Source organism: Diplotaxodon limnothrissa, linkage group LG16 (assembly GCF_057381915.1).
Source record: "Diplotaxodon limnothrissa isolate DT_005_m linkage group LG16, D_limnothrissa_male_GT1.1, whole genome shotgun sequence".
Lineage (NCBI taxonomy): Eukaryota > Metazoa > Chordata > Actinopteri > Cichliformes > Cichlidae > Diplotaxodon > Diplotaxodon limnothrissa.
In genome coordinates this window covers 11,683,172-11,711,097 of record NC_140611.1, presented here as the reverse complement: position 1 = coordinate 11,711,097, position 27,926 = coordinate 11,683,172, and the positions used below count along the sequence as shown (strand labels likewise).

The window sequence follows — 27,926 nt, the reverse complement described above, 5'->3', positions numbered from 1 at the left end:
ACAGAAATTATACAACAGGCTTTCAATGGGTGTCACTGACTCAGTGGTTATGAAACCTACTCAGCACATTAGAGACCATGTGACCTTTTAAGAGTAACATGAAAACCCCTGGAAAATTGGACTGAACATGCTTTTCATGTAGGATGAAAGATATATATTTGTTGTGTGTCCTGACTGCCTAAAAAGCTGCCACAGATGGCCAAAGTAGAGACCATCTGTAGAGGACTAAAACACAGGTCAGTTTTTTTTCTTCTTTATTTTATTAGAATGGGTTTCACTAGAAAGTTCTGCACACAAGCTTCCCATGCTCCTTGAACATGTGGTTCTCCACAATAGGTGGAGAGAATATTAGCATACAGGGAAGGGCAGCCCTCTGAATCTAGGTCATGCCTGAGATTTAAGTCACATGTCTCGACTGAATTCAGCGACCTCATTGCTGTGCACTGGCATGAAAACATAACCTGACTTCGTCTTTGTAGCTGCGAGTGAGGTATTCAAACTTTCTTAGATGTACTGCATTCACACCATGTGAATTTGCTCCTGTATACCACTACACTGGATATTAAATCAAGTGCAGACTTAACTGAGGGGATTTTACAAAGAATTACATAACCTGTTTAACAATTAGACATTTTTACGCATAGTTACCGTTTGTCAAAGGCTTGAAATTAATTGGAAAATTGATGGACAAGCAGTTTCATGACCACATGAGGCCTGTTCCCTCATTACGGCATTAAATCAAATCGATTAAAGATCAGGAGTTGAAATGTTATTTGTATTTGGTCACTGGAACTCCAATTAAACCTGTCAGAGACAAGAAGCTTTAAAGGAGGAAGGCATATCCACTGTCAGTCTACAACTGAGAGACCGCTTCATGAGTGGGAGCACCGTTCAGTCCTCTTAAATGTGTGCAAGCTGCCAGAAACTTGAATATTTGACTAGAAATGCGCAGTAGTTAAGTAGTCACGCACCTGTGATTAGACTGAGAATAAGCTGGAATCCCAGCAAATACAAAAGCAGAGGTGACACACTGAGCTCAGCAGAAAAACAAAAAAAATAAAATAAATCAACTGACACAGTTTAATTTACAAATGAAATCTTTATGTAGTTTCTTCAAAAGAAATGAAACCCATCCATCCAATCACCATTACTAAATTGAATTTTGCTGGCCGTTGGCCACAGGCTGTTTGCTACAGGTTTTCTTTGCATGTCTATGTCAAACAAGTCTTCGATGAAACATGCTTGATTTATCCAAATACTTTTGCATTCAAACATTTTATTTTGGTAAAAATCATACAATTTGCACAGCTGAGTAATTCCCATGCAGTGCAGTTACCTATAAGCTAATACAGAAAGCAAAGTCTACACCTAAAGAGCTCAGAGGTTCTCCGCAGACCGTGGAGCAAGTCTCCGGGTTCTGCCTGCAGTCAGCATGCACAGAGCCTCCTGTTAATCCCCAGCAGCCCAAAGAGCTGCCGTGTAAAAGATCAGCGCTGCAGACCTGCTCCACGTTCCCAGAGAACCCCAGAGGTGTCATATATGCAAATACAACAATGAGAATAAACCACATGTTTGTTTCTTTAAGGATTGCCATGTGCCAGACATTCACTGGAGAAAAATAATCATCAGGTCAAATTAGAATAAAGAGTTATTAATGCACACAATTGGAGAATCTGAACACTTTTGCACTGATATGCTTAGGACATTTATTTGCTTTTTAGACAGCATTATACCAAACCTTGGCATGTTTGTTAAGATTCTGTTTCAAATTTCGTTGACCAATTAGTATTATCTAATAGAGATGACTGGCCCTGAGGAGGCCCTGAAACAGCTGTGGATATTATTTACTGAGTCCAATGTATCTTCGACATTAAAAAGCTCACACTACCCCGAAATATATAAATTTCACGCATACAGGTGACATTCAACATTCAAGTGCCAGTGTTTTTTTTTGAACTGTCTTTTGGTCAAGTTTCTGAAACTTTCAAAGAATCACTCTGAGGCTTACAAAAATAAATATTTGTCAAAAATGCTTAATAAATTACACAAAACTAGCAGCAAAAGTAGAATCTAGAAATCTGTGCAAATGGCTAAATTCCCCCGACTGCTAAATCCCCTGGTCCCAAATAAATCCTGGTTTTTAACATTGAGAACCCTTCCCCTTTGTAAACAAGCTGCGTTATTTTTCTCCTCCTCTGTCTCCTCACACAATATTTGGAAGCTTAAGGACACATATCCAAGACATCTATATAAAACTCTAGATGTGCAATAAAACAACTTTCGTAAAACTCGATGGGCACAACATACGAGGGCCTACACACCTAAATCAAGTAGCACCATTCAATCTCAAGTTCTCAACACTGTCAGTGCATCCACTTTTATTTTGATTTCTTAAATAAAAAAAAAGTTCAAGGCACAACAAACCCGATGAGAAAACTGGGAGCATTTTGAGGTGAAACGCCCCATGCGTGTCTTCCCCTCCTCTCCACGGCTGCTCCTCTTTAAGAGGAGAAGCACCTCTGGCTTCACGAAGCCACAGATTTTTTTTGTCTTTATCATTTTTATACAGTTCTGAGCAGATGAACTCCCAGAAGACCTGACAGTACTTAAATATTTCTTAAAGGAAGTAGACACCACCCCTCCCAACCCCCCCAGTCTTTGGCCACATCCACAGTTACAAAACGCAGCGATGGAAACCAAAGCCACTGACAATGGCGGTGCACTGAAAGCTGCGCCCATCGCCTACAACCCCCCCACCCTAAAGCCCTAACCCCAGTGGTCGGAGTGTTCCTCTAACCTGCATCTGTTCCTTGCTGTTTAATTGAAAAACCTCAGTGATTATTCAAATGCCTGTCTCCTTAAGATGAACCATGCCTCCAACGCAGCTTGAAAAGAGAAAACGTTTGTAATTAAGTTAAGCCTGCGACTCAGTTCACGTGTCCTTTCTCCTTGACCAAAAAACAAAACACTTGCAAGCGTAGAATACCGTGTGGGCCTCGTGATTGCAGGTCGATTCAGGTAAACACTAACACTGCGCTATGCCCCCCCGATGCTGTGGTCCTTTATGCAGCCATTTTGAACTTCACTTTCAGGATGGCAGGCATTTTTGTCTTGTTACACATTTGTAGAGAAACTATTCGAAAACAAAAAAACAAACAAGAAAACAAAGCAAAACCTGACTCAGTTTTTTAAACTTTTCACGCACCTGCATCAAAAAGGTCTCACGCAAAAAAGGAACTAAACACCGAAACACCGCCCACTTAATGTAGCTAGCACTTGGTAACATACTAGCTGCCGTAACACTGTCAAGTCAATTGAAAAGCATGGAGTAACAAGTTCCAGCATTTATTATTCTTGCATCAACCTCAGCAATTGTTGGCACTGAGCTTAATGACTTCTGTGTTTCTTAAGATTACGATAGGAATGGCTATTTCAAAGACTACCATTTCCGTAAAAAAGGAGCCTGTCCAGGATAGAGTGAGCAAAAAAAGAACACAAATGTAACTTTGTCTCTTACGATTAAAATACGGTCACCTCACAGAGTGGCCCAGTTTGTATTAGATATAGTAATGGCTCCATTAGCTGTTTGAGTATAGAAAAGGCTACATGATGTTCCTGTAATAAATTTGAAGTTCAAATGGAGTCATGACTCCTGAGAGCCACAACACCCCAGTGTTTGCCAAGGTTTGATCAAATCCAAGCTTATTTTACCCTTTAATATTTTTCACCAAACAAAGTCATAGTAAAACAAATTTCAGCTCTTGGCCAGGTTCATCTGGTGAAATGAAAACATAGATTTCCTGTTTAAATTCAAAAGGCACAGTACATTAACATACAAATGATCCTCAGGCTACTCGGTTGGGTTTCCTCCCCACAAAAAAAACCAAAAACAAAACAAAAATAGTTTTAAAGACGAAAGTCCGAGGTTGCTGTCGGACAATGCATGTCAGCATCCATGCTCACTCTGAGGTGTGCGAAATCTCTGCGGTCTCCGGCGTGCTGCACGTGCTGGTGACGCTCCGTTGCTTCGTGCTGCACTTCCTTTTCGAGAAGCGAATGGCAGAGAACCAGGGTTGGTAATGTACTGTGTGTCAGTGAAGCTACACAGGGAAGGTTTTTTTCTTTTTTTTAAATGGTCTGGCTTAAGTCAACATGTGGTTTCCATTGGGTTGGCATGGCAACCTATTCCTATGGTGACTAGTTTCCCCACCAATCCACGCTACCCGAGTGGCTGTAATTTCCTCCGTAGCTGTCGCTGCCGTAGAAGTTCCCACCAAATCCACCTGTGAAGGACACCAACTAAACATTAATTGACGGCAGAGTGAGGTTTTTGTTTACACGCATTTAGAAGAAATTGATCAAACATCAAGTTATTATTAACTAACTTCCCCCAAAATTCTGGATGGAGCGTTTTCAGTGGGAGAAAGGTTTCATCGCTGATCCTTCTTTATCGACTGAAGAAGTCACTTTGATCTCCAAAAGCTGATTCTGTTCATCTGGATGTAGCGTTTTGTGGGAGAAACGTTTTGTCACTCGTCCAAGTGACTTCTTCAGTTTCCAGACTGAAGACTTCTCTGGTGGTTTCGGAGCTAGAGACTGAAGACAGTCACTTGGACGAGTGACAAAACATTTCTCCCACAAAACACTACATCCAGATGAACAGAATCAACTTTTGGTGATTTACTTACCTGAAAACGCTACGCCCAGATGTCCAACTTTTTAGACATCTGCACGTGGATGCTGCAATTCCTTGATGCATGCTCAATAACCAAATCCCCACCAGGTGCCCACATTAAACAGTTCCAAATAACAAGGTTTGCATGTGTAAGTAATTCTCTTCTCTAGAAAACATTTGACCTCAAAACACTTTTTTTCATAAATAAGACTAAGCTACTTTGAAAATGATGAGCACAGTTACAGTCAAGAGGGAGGATAAACATGCCAGACACAGGCCATCTGCTCCACACTCATGTCTGGTTTCAAAAACACTGGATGTATCCAGTGTTAACCCCTCAGGCTCCAAAATCTAAAAATCCTAGGCGATTTTCAGAGCTGACATCTGACCTTGAGTTCAAATTCAAACTTGTTAGTAAATTAACCTATATTATGAATTTCACATCAGACATCACCTCATTCTCAAATCACATTCTCCCATAGTTTTCATAACAGTTAAAAAAAAAAAAAGCTGCAAAAAACCCCTGTGCGAATAGTTTGCTTACCTCCACCGAAGCCACGGTTTCCTCCATGGCCTCCAGCGCTGCGCCCTGAGCGGTTGTTACTGAAACTTCCAGAGCCAGGCGTCTGACGGTAATCTCGAGCTCCGAAACCACCAGAGAACCTGAACAAAACCAAAACAATTGGTTAAGTGTTACAGGTTAGGCATTACATAAAAAAAACAAACAAACAAAAACCTCCCACCCCCCAAAAAACCCCAACACCTTAACAAGTATAGTGCTCAGATAGCTCAATTAATTTACAGTACAAGTCAGGAAACACGTTACATTTTGCAGCACAGAACTAAGATGAATAAGACAGCATTTGTTGTTTCCATGTACCTCTTAGAGCGCCCACGATTGTTGCTCTTGTGCTGGTGCTCATAGGCCAGGCTCTCAAGCCAGGAGGGAACCTCCTGCTTGGCCTCAACCAGAATGTCCAGCAAATCTTTGGTTATGTTGCTGTTTTTGTCGTTAAAGAACGACGTGGCCAGACCTGCACACAAAGGTCAGAGTACACAGTCAAAAGACTGTACACCAACAAGGAGCAAATATTCTTTAAAAATCAGTTCATACCGAGGTTGCCCACACGTCCCGTACGGCCGATACGGTGAACGTATTCTTCAATGTCACTGGGCAAATCAAAGTTGATAACGTGCTTCACATTGCTGATGTCCAGACCTCTAGCAGCCACCTGCAAAGGACAATGGAAAAAAAAAAGTTTAACATTAAGCATCTGTAAAAATGCCACATGTTATATTTCACATTCTTATTGGCCATTAGTAGCAAAGTTTGTTGGTTCAGTGTGTGCCACAGTTCCCTCCCCAACCTTGAAGATTAAGAACTTGTCAGAATACTTACAGCTGTAGCCACCAGGATGGGGCAGCGTCCAGACCGGAACTGATGCAGAGCCTCCTCTCTGTCTCTCTGGGATCGATCTCCGTGGATGCTGGTGCATGCATAACCCTCGCGGTAAAGGAAGTCCTCCAGTGCATCGGCTCCTTTCTTTGTTTCCACAAACACCAGAGTCAGGGAGTCTTTACCTGAGCAGCAAGAAATTAAGAAGACAAAAAAAAGAGGAGCAGGACAAAAAGCATAAGAGAAAAATAATTATTACTTTATGCAAAGCTACACGTGAATTTGAAAAAATTAAAAAAAAAAGCAAAAAGAAAAGAAAAGAAAAAAGCAAAACTTCAAAACACTATCAGAAACAGCTGGCAGTTGCAAGACCATGACTCACAAAAAAAGAAAACAATCAAATACCAAAATGACAACTTAGAAATGGAGACAAGTGGTGCATTAAAAAAAAAAAAAAAAGCTTTAAATTTACTGACAACCATTAATTGATAACAATGGCTTTGGTTTCTCTGAATAATTATTTCAATGACTTTAAAAAAAAATTACTACATCTGGAGTAATTTGTTTATATATTGGGCATTAATTGCCATCAGAATAAAAGCTCAAGATAATCAACATGACAGAGGTATTGGGGTAAGACAGGCCATTCCACGTTTTGCATTATTCACAGCTAACCCTGCAATAGTTTCGCCAACAACAAACAACATTCCTCAAAACTTGCAAGTACCTTCAAATAAAACAGATCAGCCAAATCCAACTGAATGGTTAACGTGGTACCATGTTCACCATTTTTTAAAACAACTAAACCACATTTTTGGTGGTAGCATTAAGTCACCATGGAGGTGGCATGTTGCTTTGGTGCCTAGACATATAATCGAGTGATGGCTCATTCACCATTAAACCCTAACCTGGTCCTATTCACTGTCATCTATTATAGCCATTTAGGAGCTCTAACCAAGATTAACAGACACACTGTTCACTGACTTCACAGATCAGCGCCATTAAATTTGTCACAGCCTTCCGACTTTCAGAAAGAGCCAGCTGATCCTAGTTCCAAAACTAAACACACACTAAAACACTACACTGTCTAACATTTCACAGGGGAGTTTTAAATCAGTCTATGCACTGCTTGGCAAGTGTTACCACTTATTGGAAATGAAATTTGAAAGACAAAAACAAAACTAAACTGAGGCATGTCAGCTGCAGCAGAGCAGAGGGAACGGGATGAACTGTGGGATGTGATGTTTCTTGCGTGTCAAAGTAAAGTTATGGTATGTTAACACTTACCCGTTTTCTCTGGGGCTTCTGTCACATTTTCCTGAACCTCACTGGGAATAACTAAGATAAAACCAAACCGGCCAGTAAACGCAAGGCTACAACAGCTTTAGATCATTGTGAGAAGCTAACCCCTTAAAAACACATTCAAGTGGTTTTAGTGCCTGCTCACCAAATTGCATCAGATCATTTTTACATTTCACTTTTTGATATAATGACAGATTGTTAGAAATGTAGCAAAGTCAATATTAGCTCGGTATGGGGCAGACAAACAGGATGAAGGGTTAGAGCCCAAAGCCCTTTATGGGAGGGGGAAAAAATAAAAATAAAAGTGCATGTGCAATCTCACCAGTGGCATTGAGCAAATCAAGGAGGAAGGACCTCTTGTCTGTCTCCTCTACCCAGACCACCTTTTGGGTGATGTTTTCTGAAGTGGAACCAACACGCCCCACGGCAAGGAAAATGTAGTCCTCCAGGAAGTCACGAGCCAGGATCTACAATAAGCAAGTTCAAATATGAGTATGCAAATATTTATATTGCACACATATGAAATATGGTTTTGTATACCTGCCAGCAGGCCGACGTACCTGGATCTCTTTGGGAAAGGTAGCACTGAACATCATAGTCCGGCGGATGCCTTTTGGTGGCATTGTGTCTTGTTCCACAATACGTCTGATCTGTGGCTCAAAACCCATGTCCAACATGCGATCAGCCTCATCCACAACCAGGTAGCTGCGAGTACATTTAATAATTAGCAATTATAAATAAGGGAGTCAGACATTTCCATTAAAGCAACATTTCTTCCCATGAAACCCAAAATTGTTCTGTGTAATACTCACTGGCAGTAATCCAGCCCGATCTTGCCCCGCTCCATCATGTCGACCAGACGTCCAGGTGTGGCCACCAGCAGGTGACAGCCTCTCTCCAAGTCCCTGATCTGCTGGCCAATATCAGCACCACCGTACACAACGCAGGGACGCACCCTTGAGCGGTAGGCAAACTAAAGGAGGAAGGAAACAATTCAGCTTGGCGAGTCAATATTTTGGCAGACCAAGATTATGCCAGACGTTTCTAGCTCACCTTCCTCGCCTCATCATAGATCTGCAATGCGAGTTCTCTGGTGGGAGCCAGGACAAGGGAGATTGGGTACTGCTTACGGCGTCCATACCTTCCATTCTCCTGAGAAGACAAAACATGTTTATGAGAAAAAGCCAGATGTTTGTTTCGTTCAGTTATTGTGCCGTTTCTGTCCACAGCACCTGTCCACTGTTCTTGGCAGCCTGCAGAGCGTCTCCTGGCCCTTCCGTGTAGATCTGACTCAACACTGGCAGTAAGAAAGCAGCAGTCTTACCAGAGCCTGAAACACAGCAAGGGTCATACAGTGTTATTTTGGCGTACTAACATCAAACTACGGACCCAAAAAACAAGCCCTCTCTAGGGTTATTTAAATATTACAACAGAAACAAAGTTCATGGTTACCAGTTTTCGCTGGTAGTCAAGTGAACGCAGAATATGTAGAGATACTAACCAGTCTGGGCACAGGCCATCAGGTCTCTCTTGGACTTGATGATTGGGATAGCATACTTCTGGACAGGGGTGGGGCGAGTGTAGCGACTAAGGTTAATGTTCCCCATGATAATCTCGCCCATTTCCACATCATGGAACTACAAAATAATAAAGTATGCCATATATAAACATATAAACAAGCCATTTTTATTTTTTAAAACAAAACCATGAAACTAAATCACTTACGCTTTCAATGTGGGGTGGGCAACTGCTTCCAGTAGCTTCCACTGGAATATCATCATATTTCTCAAAGTTTATGCCGGTGTTGCTTGCAGAGAAAAGCTCGCTAGAAGACAATACAGAAAAGTTTAGGTTTTGGATAACCACGGCTGTTAGTTTGCTATAGGTGAACGGAATCTGTCTTACTGTTCCAGACGCTCATTGGGAGCAGTGGGCTTGGACCAGTCATCATCTCTGGACTCTTCTGCCCAGCGGCTATTTCCTCCACCAGCAAAACCTCCACGCTCGTATCTGTGCACACAAAGGTTATTTAAATGAACTAAATTGTCATGAGACTTTGAAATTAGATAAAAACAAGCTATAACCGACAGTTCTTTTTCCAAACTCTCAGCACTATTTTTCCATACTCTCTGCAATAATAGCCATGCTGGGATTGTATGGTACAATCAAAAACATTTCTGCTAATCTCTCTGCTGTTCTAACAGTAAACCAATTAGTGAGGTCAACGCTTCACTAATTGGTTTAAACAATCAGTGAAGCCAGACTGGTTGGGTTAATTACCAGATGGAGAAACAATTTCACATAAAAATGAACAAATGCAAATACTATCAGGCAATACAAGACTTTGCTCTCGGGACATGTTAAAATACCAAAATTATAAACAGTACATTACTGAACGCAATGACACCCACCTTCCTCTTGAGCCTGCCCCGCGGTCGTTGAAGAAGGCAGACTTGGACCTATCAGAACGTCCCCCAAAGCTGTTGTAGGCCGCATCCCTGGGAGGTCCTCCCCAGCCAGCTTCTTTGTTTTCGTAATTGCCAAACCCTGTAATAAAAATATATTGGTCAGTGGCAATATTTGTACCTTTTTTGGAGCGGGCAAAAGAGCGGTTACAACCGACACCCTTCTTACCAACAGCAAAACACACTTGTGTTTCCCCTAAAGCAAAAATACCATTAAATGTTAAAAATCTAGTTACTCTAACAAAGTGCAAAGTTAATATTGCAAATAACAACTTCCAGTTTATACAGAGTAAATATACTGTATTAAAAATAAGGGGTGGGGGAGGGTAGACTTTACAATGGAAAAACTACACTACGACTAGGGCTACAGCTGGACATTTTTAAGGACAACAGGTTTTTCCCACCTGCATTTTGCAATGGCTGATTAAACGAACCTCCACCCCTGTTACCACGGTAGGCACCACGCCCACCTCTATCATTGCGAGGGGGTCCACGCCCTCCAAAGCCCCCGTTTGTGCGGTTGTCGTGGTAACCATTCACAAAGCCATTGGTGCGTCCGGAATCCCATCCAGGTGAATCTTTATTGGGCGGAAAAAGAAAAATTGAAAAAAATAAATAAAAATATATTAAATAAGAGTTGTTAGGAAAAGCAGAAAGCGGCATGTTACTTATTTGTGTCAGTAAGCCAGTACACACGTCTGCGCTCAGTGCTGTCTATCCATGAGCCTCTCATTACTAGTTGACCTATTTTTAATCTGAATTACTGGCAGTGGATATAAGCAACTCAATTACACTAAAACCTGGGACTCAAGTCTCAAGTAAAGCATCACCACCATTAGTGTCACATATTCATATTATCTAAGTTGCATAACCATGTACTTGATCTGTACAAAGGAATAGCTGTGGACAAGTCAATGGTGTTTACATTAAATAAAAAAAAAAGTTTAAAAGAAGTAGTGACTACTGAGGTGTTGCCTTATTTTATTTGGTTACACACAAGTTGTTCTACAAAGACCAGCTGAACCTCGTTTCTTCCTATATGGGACATTTACCACAACGATCTGCCCAGCTTTGGACACTGGCTGTGTCATCATTCCCATCGGTGGCCACACTGTTACCAGTGCGGGCTGAGGATGAGGCTGGTGGAGGGGGACAATGGTAGTTAGTGCTGCCATACTGAGGCATGCTGAAAAGCTCAATCTATGCCACAGCAGTATCAAGGGGCAGACCAACCACAGACCTATTCTTCAAGTAGTTTGGCTTTAGGGGAGGGAAAACAAACAAACAAACAAAAACGTTCAGCCTAAAGGTCTAATTAAACCTGCCCTGGGGCTTTTCATTTCCACCACTGCGGCAGATTTAAACACGTACAAACAACCCCAAAGATTCACAAGCACTGGCCAATCTGTCTGTGGGTAGTGAACCAGTAAATTCTGTCTTGATACAGATCTGAGTCACTAAAGAGAAAAAAATATTTTGTCAACAGAACAAAAAATATAATTTTTTTTTTTACAAGCTGAATATTTGCCATTTTAAGGTACATTTCAGACAGACAACCAACTCTGCAAACTTTAATCTTGCATATTTAGAAAAACATGTTCCGACTTGACTTTAACAAACATACATAAGCCAATTTTAAATTGAGTATGACACATTGCACGTAATTACTTGTACTATGAAGCAAGACTTATCTTGATTTTATCTGGGTTTTGAGTAGTACTTTGGCGCTTCACTTCTTACAAGGGTACATCACCATGGTAACCCCGCCTGTTCTGAACTAAACAATCCTTTTGTCCATTTAAAGCACCGAAAATCTTTGTACTGATAAATAGATTACTCAATTTTTTGACCCAAGACCCCCCAACCCCACCACAAACACACACAAAATTATTTCAAACATTAATATATGATCTTTGTATTTGCTGACATATCAACTTTGCAAGCAGACTCAGCCTACGTTTGAATTCTGTACCAAAAGGCACCTCTAGGCTGCAGCTGAAAGAACAAAAACATATCAAATATTACCCTTGTAATTTCCTTTCACATCTGATCTTCTGCTGCATACAGACCTGCAAATGTTGACCAGATGCTTCCATTGCCACAAGTTCAACTTGTCATGTGTAAACTTGTGCATAGCTAAAATAATGAGCACGGAGTTGATTTACTGAATTGTTAACCATCTAACCACTACTTAGCCCGTTTGCTGATGTTAGAGATATTGAAGCCAAATAACAGATATTCCAGGTATGTTGTAGCTTTGTATTGCAGGGTCCAGGATTTGAGAGATTTTAGTGACTCAGAGTGGCATCAGACCCAAAAATACATGTGGTAAAGCACAGAGTGCAGCAATGTTAGAACCTGATGTTCCGAGACAGAGTCCAGTGGACTTCAAACCAATAACCTACATAAACCAAAGAGAAAATTCACAAATTCATCCATAAATACTTACGCAAACAATGCAAGCTACAACTAGAGTTGAATTTTAAATAGTTTGAATAACAAGTCAAAATCCCCAGCCAATGTTTCCCATAAAACTGAACACAGCACTTTAAGAAAAAGGGAATCCACAAAACATAACTAAGGATTACAAAAAGTTAAACATCCATGACTGAATACTTGGCAGTCATTAAATCATACAATACACACAAAGGTATAAGGTTTTACCATACAAGTTCGAGTTATAATTCATCTGGTGATTCTGGACAACTTACAGAAAACAGCACTGTGTCCTTCTGCCCCATTTTGATCATGCCACAAAAAAAAAAAAAAAAAAAAAAAAAAACAACAACAAAAAAAAACATTCAACAGCAAATGTATGGCATGTTCTGGAGATGCTTGTAGACCACATGCTCACAGATTTCTTTTTGTTTATAGAACACAGATTTACACTGAATGGAAGTTTGGCTGCCATGCTGTCCAGGCTATGAAGAATTAATTCTGCTCCATTACCAACTGGAGAGATTAAACAGACTCTAAAAAGCCAAACAATGATGCCCTCAGTCAACTATTTTCATTTAAATGCAAAACAAAAAAAGGCCACGAAGGACAACTGTTAATCAGTCTACTTACAAAACATGAGTTTAAGACAAACACACACACAGATCATGATTCAATCATGTGTCAAGGAGGTGTTTGTATGCAGATTTCTGTTCTAACGGTCAACTGCAGATTGCACTGGACACTGACTTTACACCACGTAAAATAACCAAGGAAATCACCTGAGGTTATCAGCTGGAACACAATTGTGCGTGCAACCAGGTTATCAGTGCTGTATTCAATGGCCAATCCTTTTAAAAACATAAAATGTAAGCAGATAAAAAGCTGTGAAGTCAAAAAAGAACCCAGAACTGCAACTGAGAGGCTCCAGCTAATAAATATTGTGAATCCCAATAATAATTCAGTGTTCAAATAACTTGACCACAAAAGTCCTACTTTGACTTAATGACTGAGGCTAACATGGTGTAACGTATGCATGACTGGACAACACAAAAGTTGATATCGTCTTGTTATTAGTAAAACAGCCACACTAGTGATGCAATGCACTTAAAAAAATAAAATAAAAATGCATCATTAGCAACTCTGTTTGCAAGCTTTGAAAAATGCAGTGTTAGGCCCAGATTTGTGCTGCTTTTTTCCTCCAAGTGACCACAACAAAGCAAGGGCACACTGACTAAGCTACATACACTAAGAAACTCTGCATGGCATGCAGGTAGAGGTCAAAGTATACCACATTGGTTTCGCCAATCCCCACTGTAGGCATGGTAAAAGGCAAGCTCTTGAGAGGCCAGTCTTGGGTAACCTGAGCAAAGGTAGGGGAAGCAGGCTATAAAAAGACTCATGAGTACTGGCTCATGCAGTATGAGTGTTGGGCTTGACTTCACGCTTATAGTTACCAGTCTGACAGTCATCCCATCCTGAAGTATAGTTATTTCTGTGTCTTTGCTGACACACTGCCTGCCATGGTTGGGGGCACGGCTTAGAAGAAACTTGGGGCACACAGCAGGTAAAATATTGGCTTTATTATACAGTGGGAATATAGTTCTAATAAATCGAATATATTTTAACTAACTACAGTGAAGAAAAGCAACGAACCAACAGGGTGATGCTTAGATTCCTCTCCCCCCCCCTCAAAACTCCAACCAATTTCAACTGCAAGCATTCCAGCATAGAGAAGCACATCAATTAAACATGAACTCATTATACTTTTACAGTGGAGTTAGGGCTGTGCGATATGACCAAAATCTCATATCCCGATATAAAAATTCCATCGTCCCGATAACGATATAAATCACAAAAATGTAACATTTTCTGTAAATTCTGTGAATCTCGACTTGCGGGAAGTGTTTCCAGCTGCGCATCATGTAGCTGGAGTCGAGTGTTTTAACCGATGTATGAAGCTATACATTTTTAGACATAAGTTGTAACGGCCGCCGTTTTCTTTGTGAGTATTTATTACACGGCGTGCTGCGGAGAAAAGCCTGTTCTAACGTTTGAGGCTAAGGTTTGTCTATTAGCACCTGGCGGCTCTTTTTTACTTCTCATCCGTAAATAATCTGCTCTTTCACGTGATTCAGTTTATTTTTGAAAATTCTCAACAGGATCTTGAGCTTTATTGTGAAAGGTTTATGTGGAACATAAACAAGCGACACGCGATGGTTTTACCGTCGTTGTTGCTAACCACAACGCATAAAAACAGGTGCTTGTCAGTCCGTAGTGTGGTTATATTAAACATAAGAGAAAGAGAGAACTTTAAGAAATTAATACAGTCACTACAGTGACCATCAAAACGATGAAAAAATATTGCCGTAAACAGTTTATTTTGCGACACCACGAAACAAACGATAGCGTAAAATGAAACTATAGACGTTTTTATATCGTCATCCGATAGATAGATAGATATATATATATATATCGTTATATCGAACAGCCCTAAGTATAGTGTATGGATCTAACCTGACCCTCCCTTCACACTGGCTTTGCTGGTGTGTACAAAAAAATGGCTATTTCATGCATCTTTAAAAAAAATGCAAGTTGCCCTCAGCAAAAGCAGACAGAAGGGACTTACAGAAATTTACTGGTGCCACTGAATAACCGCACTGTCTACCAGCGGAATAACCATTTCCTGCTGTGGAATAAGAAAACAGTACAACGAGAAAAAACGTCAAGTGTGCAATGACACAGGAGTATGATTCCAAATGTTGCCCTTTTTTTAAGTTTTAATGTCAGTTTTTGACTTACTATGCCAGGCATGACGTATGTGGATTTAAGGCCTTTAGCAGAGCAAATATGTACAGAAGGAAATTATAATAATATATATAAAAAATAAAATAAATAAAAAAAACTCCTCAGCCACCTCACTCTGGCTACAAAACCAAAATATTACCTCAGTTTAAAAAAAAAAAAAAAAAAAAAATCAATAAAACACCCCCCCCACACACACACACACACAAACCCACCCTCCCTCCACATTCCCCTTTATCAGAGCAGCCAATAGCTAGCACTCCTCTTTGTTCACATGCGATACACTGTACCAACCAAAGAACACGAGTCAGAAAAATTGCGCATGAAATTACTCGAACCAAATCAAAACTTTTGAAAATTGCCATATTCTCCTACTTATGAGCAGTCTAGGGTGAAAATACAAAGCCAGAGCTGTAATACAATACCACTTGCCCTACTTTTGCAGTGCCAAAATAAGTTCTCATGCAAAGATGCAGAAAGCCCAATTGACATTACGTTGTCCTCAATCTCTGCCTAGGACAAATGTTCCCTCATTTTGTATGCTCTAAAATGCTGCAAACACTGCACAACTACCAATTTTTTGGTACGAATGTTTTAGTCGAGATTATAAGATGCATCTTCTTAGAGCCTCATTTCCCCCCCTCAATTGTGCTTGCTTTTACCATGCTCTGATGGGCATTTATCATCAACAAAAAAGACAAACTGGTGTTGATGGGCTAACAGCAGATCGGCAGGTAAGTGTTAAACTTACCATTTTTGGGAGCATCTTTGTTCCTCAAGTGAGGTGGAATGTAACGTCCTGTATAGAGGAGAAAAAAAAAGTTTACCAAAATGTATGAAATCTGGCAATATTAGTGATTATGGGTACAACTGTAGATTTAAATAATGCTTAGGGCTTAACCCACCAAGCAGGTTTTAAAAAGTTTTATTATGAACAAGGTTTTTTTCCCCCCCTTTGTCTCGAGTGCCAAAGAACTCCATGAAAGTTGTACCACACTGTAAACAACGTTACACAAGGCTTACGCTGATAAAGCAGCGTTATCGATTTACATTTACCACTGACAAGTAAAATCTGCTTTATTACTTACTGCCAGTTCCTCCACCTTGTCCGTCAGCCGAGTTCAAGTCTAGGGCAGCAAGCTATAAATTACAAAGAAAAAATAAACATAAAGAAAGGTAAAAAACGAACTAGAACACACAACTGCTATATTTGAAAACCATTACTTGACCGGAAACACTGGTTAGCCGCTTTTTTGAAGCGGGACAGCTTCAAGTGGATTTCTAAATAACCGAGGTTAGAATTTACGATCATTGAAGTTAGGCCTAACAGTAAAAATAAAACTATATATACCGGAAATAAAAATATGCCCTCTTAATTTCGCTCAATTTCGACTCCTAAATATATATTCCAAGCGACTTAAAAAATTTAGAGGATTACATTTCAGAAATAACTGTCGCTGAAAAACGGTGCCAACATTTTTTCCTGCGCCACGTTTCAGGTTCAGAAGGCCTCACTCTAGCCGGGCTAACGCGGTTGGATACCGGCCGGGTGGTAAATGTTAGCCAACCCTGTATATTTCCATTGGTTACAGTACGTTTTCACCAGAGTCTGTTCACTTGCTGTACTTAACATGGCTTGGGGCGACAACTTGTCGTATTTTAAGGTAAAAACTTGGAAGTGTCCGAGCTTGTTAGTGCCAATTAGCCATCACAACGCATCGGCAAGCGTCGCCATCACAAACGTCGTCACCTCCATTTTAGCAGCCGCAGCGTTAGCCTAGCATCAGGCTAGGAAGTGGGCTAACGAAGCGCTCAATTTCTCCTCGAAACTACAAGTGCGTAATGGAAAATTCCAAAATTTCTAGGAGAACAACAGAAGAACAAAATAGTTTCTTACCTGCTGATCTAGACCGTGTGGATTATCAACGACCACATGACTCATAACTAAAGAGAGTAGTGGGGGATTATTTCTGAAGAGAAAGGATTTTCTTTGTTAGCACAGCCGGCTATTCCCGTAACGTTAAAGCTTTTTTTCTGTACAAATTACGAACTTGAATCGACAGTTATCTATAAAGTTCCCTTGAAGATTATATTTACTTTAAATAAATAAAAAGACGTTATTTATTATAAATATAAATGCTGATCAAGTTTCCGATTGAAATGATCGTTGCGGAGCTGTTCAGCAAAAAACCCCTCCCGGTAGGCTTGACCGTGGTGGAATGAGACACCGAAGGTTGAGGTAGCGCGAGATATCGCTTTTGGCACCTCAGGTCGGCGGGCTACAAAGCAAATATCGCGATGTTTCCTTTAATCTCTGATTGGTTTAGCCAGGGAAACATGAAACTCAATCCCTAGTGTGTGTACTGCCACCGAGCAAATCGACTGCATTTTGCCTTGAAAAAAATTAAGAAAGAAAGAAAAATATGACTGAAACCTAAACAACTGTAAGACAGATGTTATATCCCGCTATCAGAATCATCTGTATTTAGCCAAGTTTGTGCACACAAACAAGGAATGTCACTCCACTTCACATTGTTCTCTTCATGCAAAAAATAATTGTTAAGGAAAAAGTGTAAATCTGGGTAGTGCAATGTGCATATGACTTAAATGATACAACAGTGGGTTATTTTACAGTGTTCAACAGAGTTGAAGACAAGAACTAACAGACTTAAAAACTCCTTTGTCCCACACGCCATCAGACTGTTTAACTCCTCTCTGGAGGGGAGAGGGAGGGGAAACAGGAAACAGGAGGACAAAGGAGGGGGGAACAACTAAGCTGTAGTGCCTCTTCACCTCACTGTACAATACCTTGTGCAATACTTTTTGTAAATAGTCAACAGTGCAATAGACTCAATACTTGAAATGTGCAATTCACTTGTATTTTTATTTTTTATTCCTATTTATTCTATTTATCCCCTTTGTATATTTTATTTATATTTGTCTCTGTATTTATATGTGTGTGTGTGTGTGTGTGTGTGTGTGTGTGTGTATATATATATATAACAATTCTGTAACTGTAACTTCGGTCGTTACTGTGCTTTTTTTTTTGGAAGTCGAATTTCCCAGAGGAACCCACCCGAGGGATTAATAAAGTTCTATCTTATCTTATCTTAGTTACAGACAGGGGGAATAAAGTCTCTCTTTGCCGGTTTGAGTAAACAGCGCTCTGTAGTGCCTGCAGTTTGTACAGTCTGTGTCCAGGATGTGAGAGGTCTGCAGAGATGTTTTCTACCCGTTTCCTGACCCAGGACCTGTGCATGTCATGGATGGAGGGAAGATCAGCACTGGTGATCCTCTCTGCAGACCAGATTGACCGTTGAAATCTGGCCCTGTATTGCTTTGTGGCTGAACCAAACCACAGAGTGATTGATGTGCAGAGGACAGAGTGGATCATGGCACCAGCAATTCCTTTGGCAGGTTTCCTGAGTTGCCACAAGAAATACAACCTCTGCTGGGCCTCCTTCTGTAGAGTCCATAAGGTGGACCATTTCAGATTGCGTGAAAAGTTACATCATAGGAATCTGAAGTGAGCCACATTGGGGGCATGTGTTGTTTAGGAATGTGAGGGGGAGAGGGTGGGGGGATTTCTCTGATAGTCCAATGTCATTTCCACCGTCTTTAACAAATTCAGCTCTAGGTGGTTCTGACTGCATCAGTGGACCAAGTGGTCCATCTCCCATCTGTACGCGTACTCGTCATTGTTCTGGATCAGACCAATGACCTTGGTGTCATCCGCGAACTTCAGGTGTTTCACAGATTATTCTCCTAAGGTACAGTCGTTAGTGTAGAAGGAGAAGAACGGCGGGGAGGGCACAAACCCCTGGGGGAGGCTAGTGCTGATGGCCACTTGTTGCTGCCTGTCCGTCAGGAAGCTGGGATCTACTGACAGCTGGAGGTGGGCACAGTAAGCTGGTTGAACTTTCGGTGGAGGATGTCTAGGATTACAAGGCAAGGCAAGGCAAGGCAAGTTTATTTGTATAGCACAATTCAACAACAAGGTGATTCAAAGTGCTTTACAGAGACATTAGAAACAAGAACAAATAAAAAGCATGATTTAAAATTGATTAAAACAAGCAAATAAACTAACTAACTAATTAACAAACAAACAAACAAAACAGTATATAAAATCAAAACAGATAAAATCAGAACAGTAGATAAAATCAGTAGTTAAATGTAAGTTTTGAAATTTAAGCTTAAAGTGTGGATTTGGTGCTTTATTCAAATGCAGCTGAGAACAGGTGAGTCTTCAACCTGGATTTAAATAAACTGAGTGTTTCAGCTGATCTGAGGCTTTCTGGGAGTTTGTTCCAGATATAAGGAGCATAAAAGCTGAATGCAGCTTCTCCGTGTCTGGTTCTGACTCTGGGAACTGATAAAAGACCGGATCCAGATGACCTGAGGGATCTGGAAGGTTCATACTGGGTCAGGAGGTCATTGATGTATTTTGGTCCTAAACCATTCAGAGCTTTATAGGCCAGCATCAGAACTTTAAAGTCTATCCTCTGACGGACAGGCAGCCAGTGTAAAGACCTCAGAGCTGGACTGATGTGGTCCACTTTTTTGGTCTTAGTGAGGACTCGAGCAGCATTGTTCTGAATGAGCTGTAGTTGTCTGACTGATTTTTTAGGTAGACCTGTAAAGATGCTGTTACAGTAATCAAGCCTACTAAAGATGAATGCATGGACTAGTTTTTCCAGGTCCTGTTGAGACATCAGATCTTTTATCCTTGATATATTCTTGAGGTGATAGTAAGCTGACTTTGTTATTGTCTTAATGTGTTTTTCTAAGTTTAGGTCTGCATCCATCACTACACCCAAATTTCTCGCCTGGTTTGTGGTTTTTAGATGTATAGATTGAAGTTCTCTGGTGACCTGTAATCGTTTTTCTTTGGCGCCAAAGACTATTACCTCAGTTTTGTTTTTGTTTAGCTGGAGAAAATTGTGGCACAACCAGTCATTGATTTCCTCAATGCATTTACCAAGAGCCTGTACAGGGCCTCGGTCTCCTGGTGACATTGTGATATATATTTGTGTGTCATCTGCATAGCTGTGATAGTTTATTTTGTTGTTGTTTATAATCTGTGCCAGTGGGAGCATGTAGATGTTAAACAGAAGGGGTCCCAAGATGGAACCTTGGGGAACTCCACATGTGATACTTGTCTGCTCAGATGTGAAGTTACCTATTGATACAAAGTATTTCCTGTTTTCTACGTATGTTTTGAACCAGTTTAGTACAGTTCCTGAAAGACCTGTCCAGTTCTCCAGTCGTTTGAGTAATATGTTGTGGTCAACTGTATCAAATGCTGCACTGAGATCCAGTAAAACTAGGACTGACATTTTTCCACTGTCTGTATTCAGACATATGTCATTAAACACTTTGGTCAGAGCGGTTTCAGTGCTGTGGTTCTGTCTAAAACCTGACTGGAAGGCATCGTAGCAGTTATTCTGTTTTAAGAAGTAACTGAGCTGTTGAGAAACTGCTTTTTCAATGATCTTACTTAAAAATGGGAGATTTGAGATCGGCCTGTAGTTGTTCATTTGTGTCTTGTCAAGATTGTCCTTTTTCAGTATAGGTTTGATTACAGCAGTTTTTAGTGATTCTGGAAACACACCTGATAATAAAGAAAAGTTGACGATCTGTAACAGGTCTGACTCTAAAGTCTTTGAGACCTTTTTGAAAAAACTTGTTGGCAGGACATCTAAACAGCAGGAGGAGGAGTTCAGTTGACCTAAGATGTCCTCCAGGTCTTTGCTGTTAATAGGTTGAAACTGTTTCATGGTGTTTAAACAGTTTTTTGGTGGACACAGTACATATCCTGGATCTGCTGTTGATGTACCAATTGCTTGTCTAATTTTTTGGATTTTTTCAGTGAAGAATTTGGCAAAGTCATTGCAGGCCATGGTCGAATGAAGTTCAGCTGCCACTGACACAGGAGAGTTTGTTAGCCTGTCAACTGTAGAAAATAAGACCCGAGCATTATGGCTGTTTTTAGTGATGATGTCAGAGAAGTAGGACCTCCTTGCATTCCTCAGTTGTAAATTATAATTGTGAAGTTTCTCTTTATAAATGTCATAATGAACCTGGAGGTTTGTTTTTCTCCATCTGCGCTCAGCTTTCCTACACTCTCTTTTTTCATTTTTCACCAGTGTGGAGTTTCTCCATGGAGACTTTTTCCTTCCAGAGATAACCTTCACCTTAATGGGAGCATTAAGGTGAAGGCCAAGCTCAAGTCCACGAACAGTATCCTGGCGTACATCCCAGGTTGATCAAGGTGGTGCAGGATGTAGGGGGCAAACTGTAGGGGGTCCAGCAGGGGGTCTGTGATGTCCTGTTTCAACACCAGTCCTTCAAAGGACTTCATGACCACAACGGGCCTGTACTCAATTAACCCTGCAATGGTGGACTTCTTTGAGACCAGGATGATGAGAGAGAGATGAGATGAAACTTTATTAATCCCTCGGGTGGGTTCCTCCGGGAAATTCAGTTTCCAGTAGCAAAGCACCGAAAGAAGTTGCATGTTACAGATACATTAAGGGGAATGAGAGTAAGGATATAAGCATAAATACACCATATATACACATATACACATATATAGATACAGAATATACAATATGGATAAATAGGATTGCTCATTTGAGTGAGTATATTGCACAGTGATTATTGCACAGTCAAATATAAGAAAGAGACAAAAAACAAAAAACAAATATTGCACCGTGTAGAAAAGCCCCTACAACTCAGTTGTTCCCGCCCTCCCTTGTCCCCCTGTTTCTCCTCCCTCTCCCCTCCAGTGAGGAGTTAAACAGTCTGATGTTGTGTGGGACAAAGGAGTTTTTAAGTCTGTTGGTTTTTGACTTTGGGAGAAGCAGCCTGTCGCTGAATAGGCTCCTCTGATTGTTTACGACCGTGTGCAGAGGATGCCCGGCATTGTTCATAATGTCCATCAGTTTCTTTAAGGTCCTCTTCTCTGCCACTGTCACCAGAGTGTCCAGCTTCATGCCGACCACAGAGCCAGCCTTCCTGATTAGTTTCTCCAGTCTGGATGAGTCCCTCTTTGCTGTGCTGGTCCCCCAGCACACCACAGCATAGAAAAGGACTCCTGCGACCACTGACTGGTAAAACATCCTCAGGAACTTCCTGCAGATGTTAAAAGACCTCAGCCTCCTGAGGAAGTACAGTCGGCTTTGGCCTTTTTTATACAGGTTCTGCATGTTGCATGACCAGTCCAGTTTATTGTCCACCCACAGCCCGAGGTACTTGTATGTGTTGACCACCTCCACCTCCTCCCCCTCTATCTGAACTGGCAGTGGACCTGGTCTGGACCTCCCGAAATCCACAACCAGTTCCTTAGTCTTTGAGGTGTTGAGTTGCAGGTGGTTTGTGCGACTCCATGTGACAAAGTTCCTCACCAGACTTCTGTACTCCTCTTCCTGATCATCCCAGATACACCCCATGATGGCCGTGTCATCTGCAAACTTCTGAATGTGACATAATTCAGAGTTGTAGCAGAAGTCAGAGGTGTACAGGGTGAAGAGAAGAGGGGACAGCACAGTTCCCTGTGCTGCTGACCACAGTGTCCGATGTGATGTCCTTCAGCCTGACGTACTGTGGTCTGTCGGTGAGGTAGTCGGAGATCCAAGCCACCAGGCAGGGGTCCACCTGCATCCTGTTTAGTTTCTCCTGGAGCAGACAGGGCTGGATTGTATTAAAGGCACTGGAAAAGTCAAGAAACAGGATCCTGACCGTGCCTTTTCCCCCATCCAGGTGTGAGTGGGCTCTGTGTAGGAGGTATAGGATGGCATCCTCCACTCCGACACCTGCCTTGTAGGCGAACTGTAGCGGGTCCTGGGCATGTTGTACCTGTGGTAGGAGGAGGTTGAGGAAGAGCCGCTCTAGAGTCTTCATAAGATGTGACGTCAGTGCCACCGGTCGGAAGTCATTCAGCTCATTGGGCCGGTTCTTTTTGGGGACCGGGACAATGCAGGATGTCTTCCATAGGGCGGGCAATCTCCCCAGTCGCAGACTGAGGTTGAAGACTCGTTGTAGCGGCTCCCCAAGTTCAGCAGCACACGCCTTTAGCATCCTAGGACACACCTTGTCTGGGCCTGCTGCCTTTCTGGGGCGAAGCTTCCTCAGTTGTCTCCTGACCTGATCCACTGTGACACTGGGAGATGATTGGAAGGGGGGGAGAGAGGCTGTTGTGCTGTTTAGAGAGGGGTTGGAGAAGGAGGAGGGGGGGGATGTCATAGTGTCAGGGAGGGGGGGAAGCGAGGGAGGTAGGAGAGTAGGGAGAGGACTCTGTAGTAAAGGTGAGGGTGAGGGTGGGGGGGTTGTGGGCTGGTCAAACCTGTTGAAGAAGTTGTTGAGTTCGTTTGCCTTCTCCACAGTCCCCCCCACTGTGCTTTTCTTGGTGTTGTGGCCTGTGATGGTTTTCACACCATTCCAGACCTCCCTCATATTGTTCCTCTCCAACTTCTGCTCCACCTTCCTCCTGTAGGTGTCCTTTGCTTCCCTCAGGCAGCGTTGATGGTGGAGCATTTGAAGCAAGAGGGCACCTAACACAGCTCCAGAGGTCTGTTAAAGATTCGGGTGAAGATGGGGACCAGTTGCTCTGCACAGACCTTCCAGCACCAGAGGCACACACCAGTCTTCCTGGTCTTCTGTCTCTGGGTCAGAGGGGAGGGGGGTGAGGGCTGCAGGTAGTCCTTTTGTTTAGGTGTGAGTTGAGGGTGAGCAGATGGGAGGTGTGAGTGATGGTCTTTCAAATCTGCAGTAGACGGTGTTAAAGTTGTCAGGCAGTTTGGGATTCTCTTCAGGGTGGGGGGATGGACTCCTGTAGCTGGTGATGTGCTGCAGGCCTCTCCAAACTGATGCAGGGTCTTTGGCTCAGAAGCTGGTTTTTAGCTTCTTAAAAAATGACACAGATGGATTTGCGGCCTTGAATCTGGAGTTTGGGGTTTACATTAGTGTTATTTGTATTTTTTGTTCTTTACATTTATCTTTAAAAATAAACAAGCACTGGAGAGTGGTCAGAACATCAAATGGGACAATACTGAGCTAGACTGTGTACATATACGTGACTGGATTGGTTTGTTTTGCCTGCTGAACAAATGCTAGCCTGTCTGGCTTTTTTGGGTAGTGAGAAAAATCAAAATGCAAAGTAAGTCAGATATGTTGATGAATTTCTAATTTTGGAAGGGTGTTTGGTGACAGAACACCTCCAACATGTCCGCCCCTCTCTGAACCTTGCTCTACCCAAAGTTTCTTCTTGTTAAAGAGAGTTTTTCCTTCCCACTGTCACTAAGTGCTTGCTCACTTGGCGTCCTTTGATTGTTGGGGTTTTCTTTGTATTATTCTACACTGTAAACCCGAATCAGTTGACTGAACTTAAAACATTTGTGGAAACTGATTACCTCAAAAGTTTTAAGTACACAAACTCATCTTTTCTAAGTATGGGGTACTCAAAATTTGTATTTATTGTTAACTTAAAAATTTTAAATTATATTTTTATTTTATTAATTGAGCTTTACTTAAAAACTATATACTTTAATTTTAATATTTTTGTGTTTTTTGTAGTTTACTATTTTGATCCAACACAATGCAATTATATTACAAACTAAACGCAAATTATATGATTATTAATTAAAAGAAATTTATTATTAAATGTTTGAGTGTAGACTAGTAAAAAAAATTAGAGAAATTCATTTACTTTACATTTTGTTTATTTAACATTTTTTATGGAAATGTAAAAACATCACTTAGTGTTTTTATAAAACCACTAACATGGACATTGGCACCATAAAGTGAGCATTATAAATTCAATGTAGAACATGTATCTTTTTATAAAATCACAAAGGACAACATCAGTCCTAATTGCATCTTTCTCAAAATACATAAATTCAAAATAAAAAGTCAAATACTAATCACTTTTGTTTGAAAAAGAAATGAAAAACAATTTTATAAAATGGGTACAAATAAAGATGATCATCTTCCAAATAACCAGAGCAAAGTTAGGTAAACTGATGGAGTTAAATCCACCCAAAGTCTGTAGTAAACTTAAAGTGCTTTAAATAAAGTGCTTAAAACAAAGTGCTCAGTAACAGAGTGCATGTCCTAACAAACATTGCCTTATATTCCTTCCAGAACTACTCTTTCAGCAACAAATCATTTTTAAGAGCATGTAGGCAGGGTTTCAGAGGTTTGCCGTCAACAAGCCCCATGAAGATTTTTTGGACAAAGGTAAATGTGTGAACGAGCTTCCTGGGGTAGTCTAAATGCAGAGCATAGATCAAGCCAAACAATAAGGCAAATGCATCTGCAAATCTGGGAATATCACGCATCACCAAGTCGCCTTCCACCACAATGGCCATGCTTGAGGAAGTAAAATGGACTGGACTGGTCTGGGAAGCGCCGTCGGTAACCACTGTGAGAAGGGCAACTGGAGTGTCAATGAGGGTCGACTCATCCAATGTGTCCGCCTGGAATAGACAGTATCAATAAGTAAGGTTGGTTTGAGAGAATGTGACAAGCAAGACCTGTAATCTAGCAAAAAATTCAGCAGTGTAGTGGGTTACTTTGTAACGGGTTAGGGTACTCTACTTTTTTGAAAAATGTACATTAACGCGTTAGCTTCTTGCATTACATAATTAGTATGTTTGTTATTTTTCTAAAAAAAAAAAAAAAAAAGAAGTCATTTTTTATTTTATGACTTTATCTCAAAAAGAAACTAAATCTTGACTTCAGCCTTGTTTTTGGGGCCACCTGCAGCATAGCCGAAGTGCTGTGATACGCCTGTGCCCTGCTCCTGACCCTGTGTGTGTGTGTGTGAGGGTTTTCTAAAGAGAGGGTATTTTGCTTGTACAATTTGGTAGCTGCTAGGGTATTAAATTGTATTTAAAAAAATCCATGGTGTTTTATCTCACTGGCAGAATTTAAGTGATGCAAAAATACACTTACATTACATGTCTTAAAGAATTCTGGGTCCTCCTCCCGCAGGTATACAGGAAGGGCACGAAGCACTGCAGTGCGTTTCACGTTGATATCAGGCGCCTCCTAAAAAGGGAAAAGAAAAGTTCATTGAACACAAAGTTTTCAGGTGTCATTCTTTTGGGGAGAATACATGTTTATGAAACTGCATGACATGTGACTCTACATAATTTTGGAGACATTTCTTTTAAGACACAACCTTTCTGTCTCTTATGACAAAGAGTCTGTATCTTACTCATTTGACAAAAATCCTACACAGTATTTTAAAGTAACATACCAGATCAGAGCTGTAATCTGTATAAAACACAGATGTTCAAAGCAAGGAAAAATTGAGTTTTTATCAGTGAAACTTTTAATTTGTGTTAATTTTATCATTATCAATATTCACCTGAAGATCATAATGATTCAGGATGGTTCGCAGAGCCTCTGATATCTTGCCAGTCCGTGCAGCCTTCTGTCTGTATAGAGCCATAAGTCGTGGTGTGTGTCTGTCAAGTTCAGCGTAGAACTGGTCAGTGATAATTATATACTCAGCCATCATTACAGCTTTCAAAAATTTCAAAAGTACACTGTACATTTCATGACAAAATAAACACTTAGCATGGTAAAAAAAAAAAAAAAAACCTTACAATTACTGCTGTTTACTTTGAGTGCAGTCTTGAATTCTATGGCCGATCATCCAACAGTCCAAAACATAGGTAAGAATTTCAGATGTTACAAAGTCACAGGCCATCATTCCATTTAGTCATGGTAAACAGTAACCCTCTTTTAGTTTTAAGTTTTTACCATATAATCAACATTGTCTCACCATGTATAAATTCTGTTAAGTTGGAAAAAAAAAAAAGAAAAAAAAAAAGCACAGAATACATATGAATTTACACTGCAGTTATTTTAAAAAACCAAGCCAAACTGCGGGATAAATCTTTGCAAAGACACATTGTTATGCAATAGTACATAATACATCAGTGAGATACTTGTAATATTACACAGAACTTCTACTTACAAACTACTTCTTTTACAGGCTGCTGCTTAAGATAGAAGTTGCCACTGCTAGCTAAGTCACTTTTGAATGATGCTAATGAGAAGAAGAAAAAAACCCGGCCGAACAATGAGGCTGCTGTTGTAAAAACGCCAACTTTCTTGCGTTGGCAATGGGTCGTTAAAATATCACTAAGACACTTTCTTTATGTGCAATTCTTATTAAAACTGTGTTTTAATCGGTTAAAACTGTAAAACTGACGATATCATCGGTTTGAAAAAGAGCGCGAACAACAGCGAACAACAATTCACTACCTGGGTCTGTGCTGTTTAACACAACGGCGCATTCAAAAACAAGTTAATGGCTGCAACATATTAATATACTTGCTTTTTTACGGAAAAAATAAACATAACGAAGGTTCCGTTTTACTTACAAGTTTCTCCAAATGTGCTCTCCGGTCGCTCGAGAAGGGCAGCCATATTGAACAGAATTTTCTGTCAACGTCGTTCAGGTTAGAGAGAAAACGTCATGACGTCATGACGTACAAATGCGGAGCTCGAAAAAAAAAACATTTACTCAAAAATCATAATTAAAAAAGCAGTATTTACTCTTAACTTCTAAGCCATGTACAATTATAACTGTTTGAATCGTTAAGAGAACAGAAAAGTTTTAAGTTGTTTCAACTTTGTGACGCATTTTAATTGTTGTATCCACAAACTTTATAAGTCAGGTGGACTGTTGGGGTTTACAGTGTAGGGTCTTTACCTCACAATATAAAGTTCCTTGAGGCAACTGCTGTTGTGATAAACTGAATTAAATGACAGCCAAAATTAGACAGCAAGTATACGTTTATGCTTTGGATAAACAAAATGTCAGTATAATTTG

The 27,926-nt window shown here is 40.7% G+C and overlaps 2 protein-coding genes across 14 annotated transcripts; both read right to left on the bottom strand.

Moving 5' to 3' along the window:
• Window positions 1-2,769: 2,769 nt before the first annotated feature.
• On the bottom strand, window positions 2,770-17,290 carry ddx3xa (DEAD-box helicase 3 X-linked a). Of its 12 annotated transcripts, none has more exons than XM_085374105.1 (23): window positions 16,977-17,290; window positions 16,168-16,219; window positions 15,831-15,878; window positions 14,904-14,963; window positions 13,931-13,987; window positions 13,732-13,824; window positions 13,566-13,637; window positions 10,243-10,416; window positions 9,785-9,920; window positions 9,279-9,383; window positions 9,099-9,198; window positions 8,875-9,010; window positions 8,606-8,703; window positions 8,427-8,525; window positions 8,186-8,346; window positions 7,934-8,078; window positions 7,696-7,840; window positions 7,359-7,409; window positions 6,075-6,256; window positions 5,790-5,907; window positions 5,556-5,709; window positions 5,220-5,338; window positions 2,770-4,283 (listed from the first exon to the last, which is right to left on the bottom strand). In XM_085374105.1, the coding sequence occupies exons 1-23, from the start codon at window positions 17,019-17,021 to the stop codon at window positions 4,198-4,200; spliced, it is 2,436 nt and encodes an 811-aa protein (XP_085230231.1). In that variant the 5' UTR covers window positions 17,022-17,290; the 3' UTR covers window positions 2,770-4,197. The 12 variants fall into 12 exon arrangements, with proteins under 12 accessions (XP_085230231.1, XP_085230234.1, XP_085230243.1 ...); XM_085374108.1 differs by having other exon boundaries at window positions 10,309-10,416; XM_085374117.1 differs by lacking the exon at window positions 13,931-13,987 and adding an exon at window positions 10,891-10,977.
• A 7,758-nt stretch (window positions 17,291-25,048) lies between these two features.
• Window positions 25,049-27,584, bottom strand: LOC146615809 (uncharacterized). 2 transcript variants are annotated; one of them, XM_085374767.1, is made up of 4 exons: window positions 27,475-27,584; window positions 26,451-26,550; window positions 26,033-26,128; window positions 25,049-25,554 (listed from the first exon to the last, which is right to left on the bottom strand). In XM_085374767.1, the coding sequence occupies exons 2-4, from the start codon at window positions 26,532-26,534 to the stop codon at window positions 25,222-25,224; spliced, it is 513 nt and encodes a 170-aa protein (XP_085230893.1). In that variant the 5' UTR covers window positions 26,535-26,550; window positions 27,475-27,584; the 3' UTR covers window positions 25,049-25,221. The 2 variants fall into 2 exon arrangements, with proteins under 2 accessions (XP_085230893.1, XP_085230892.1); XM_085374766.1 differs by lacking the exon at window positions 27,475-27,584 and having other exon boundaries at window positions 26,451-26,639.
• Between the last annotated feature and the right edge of the window lie 342 nt (window positions 27,585-27,926).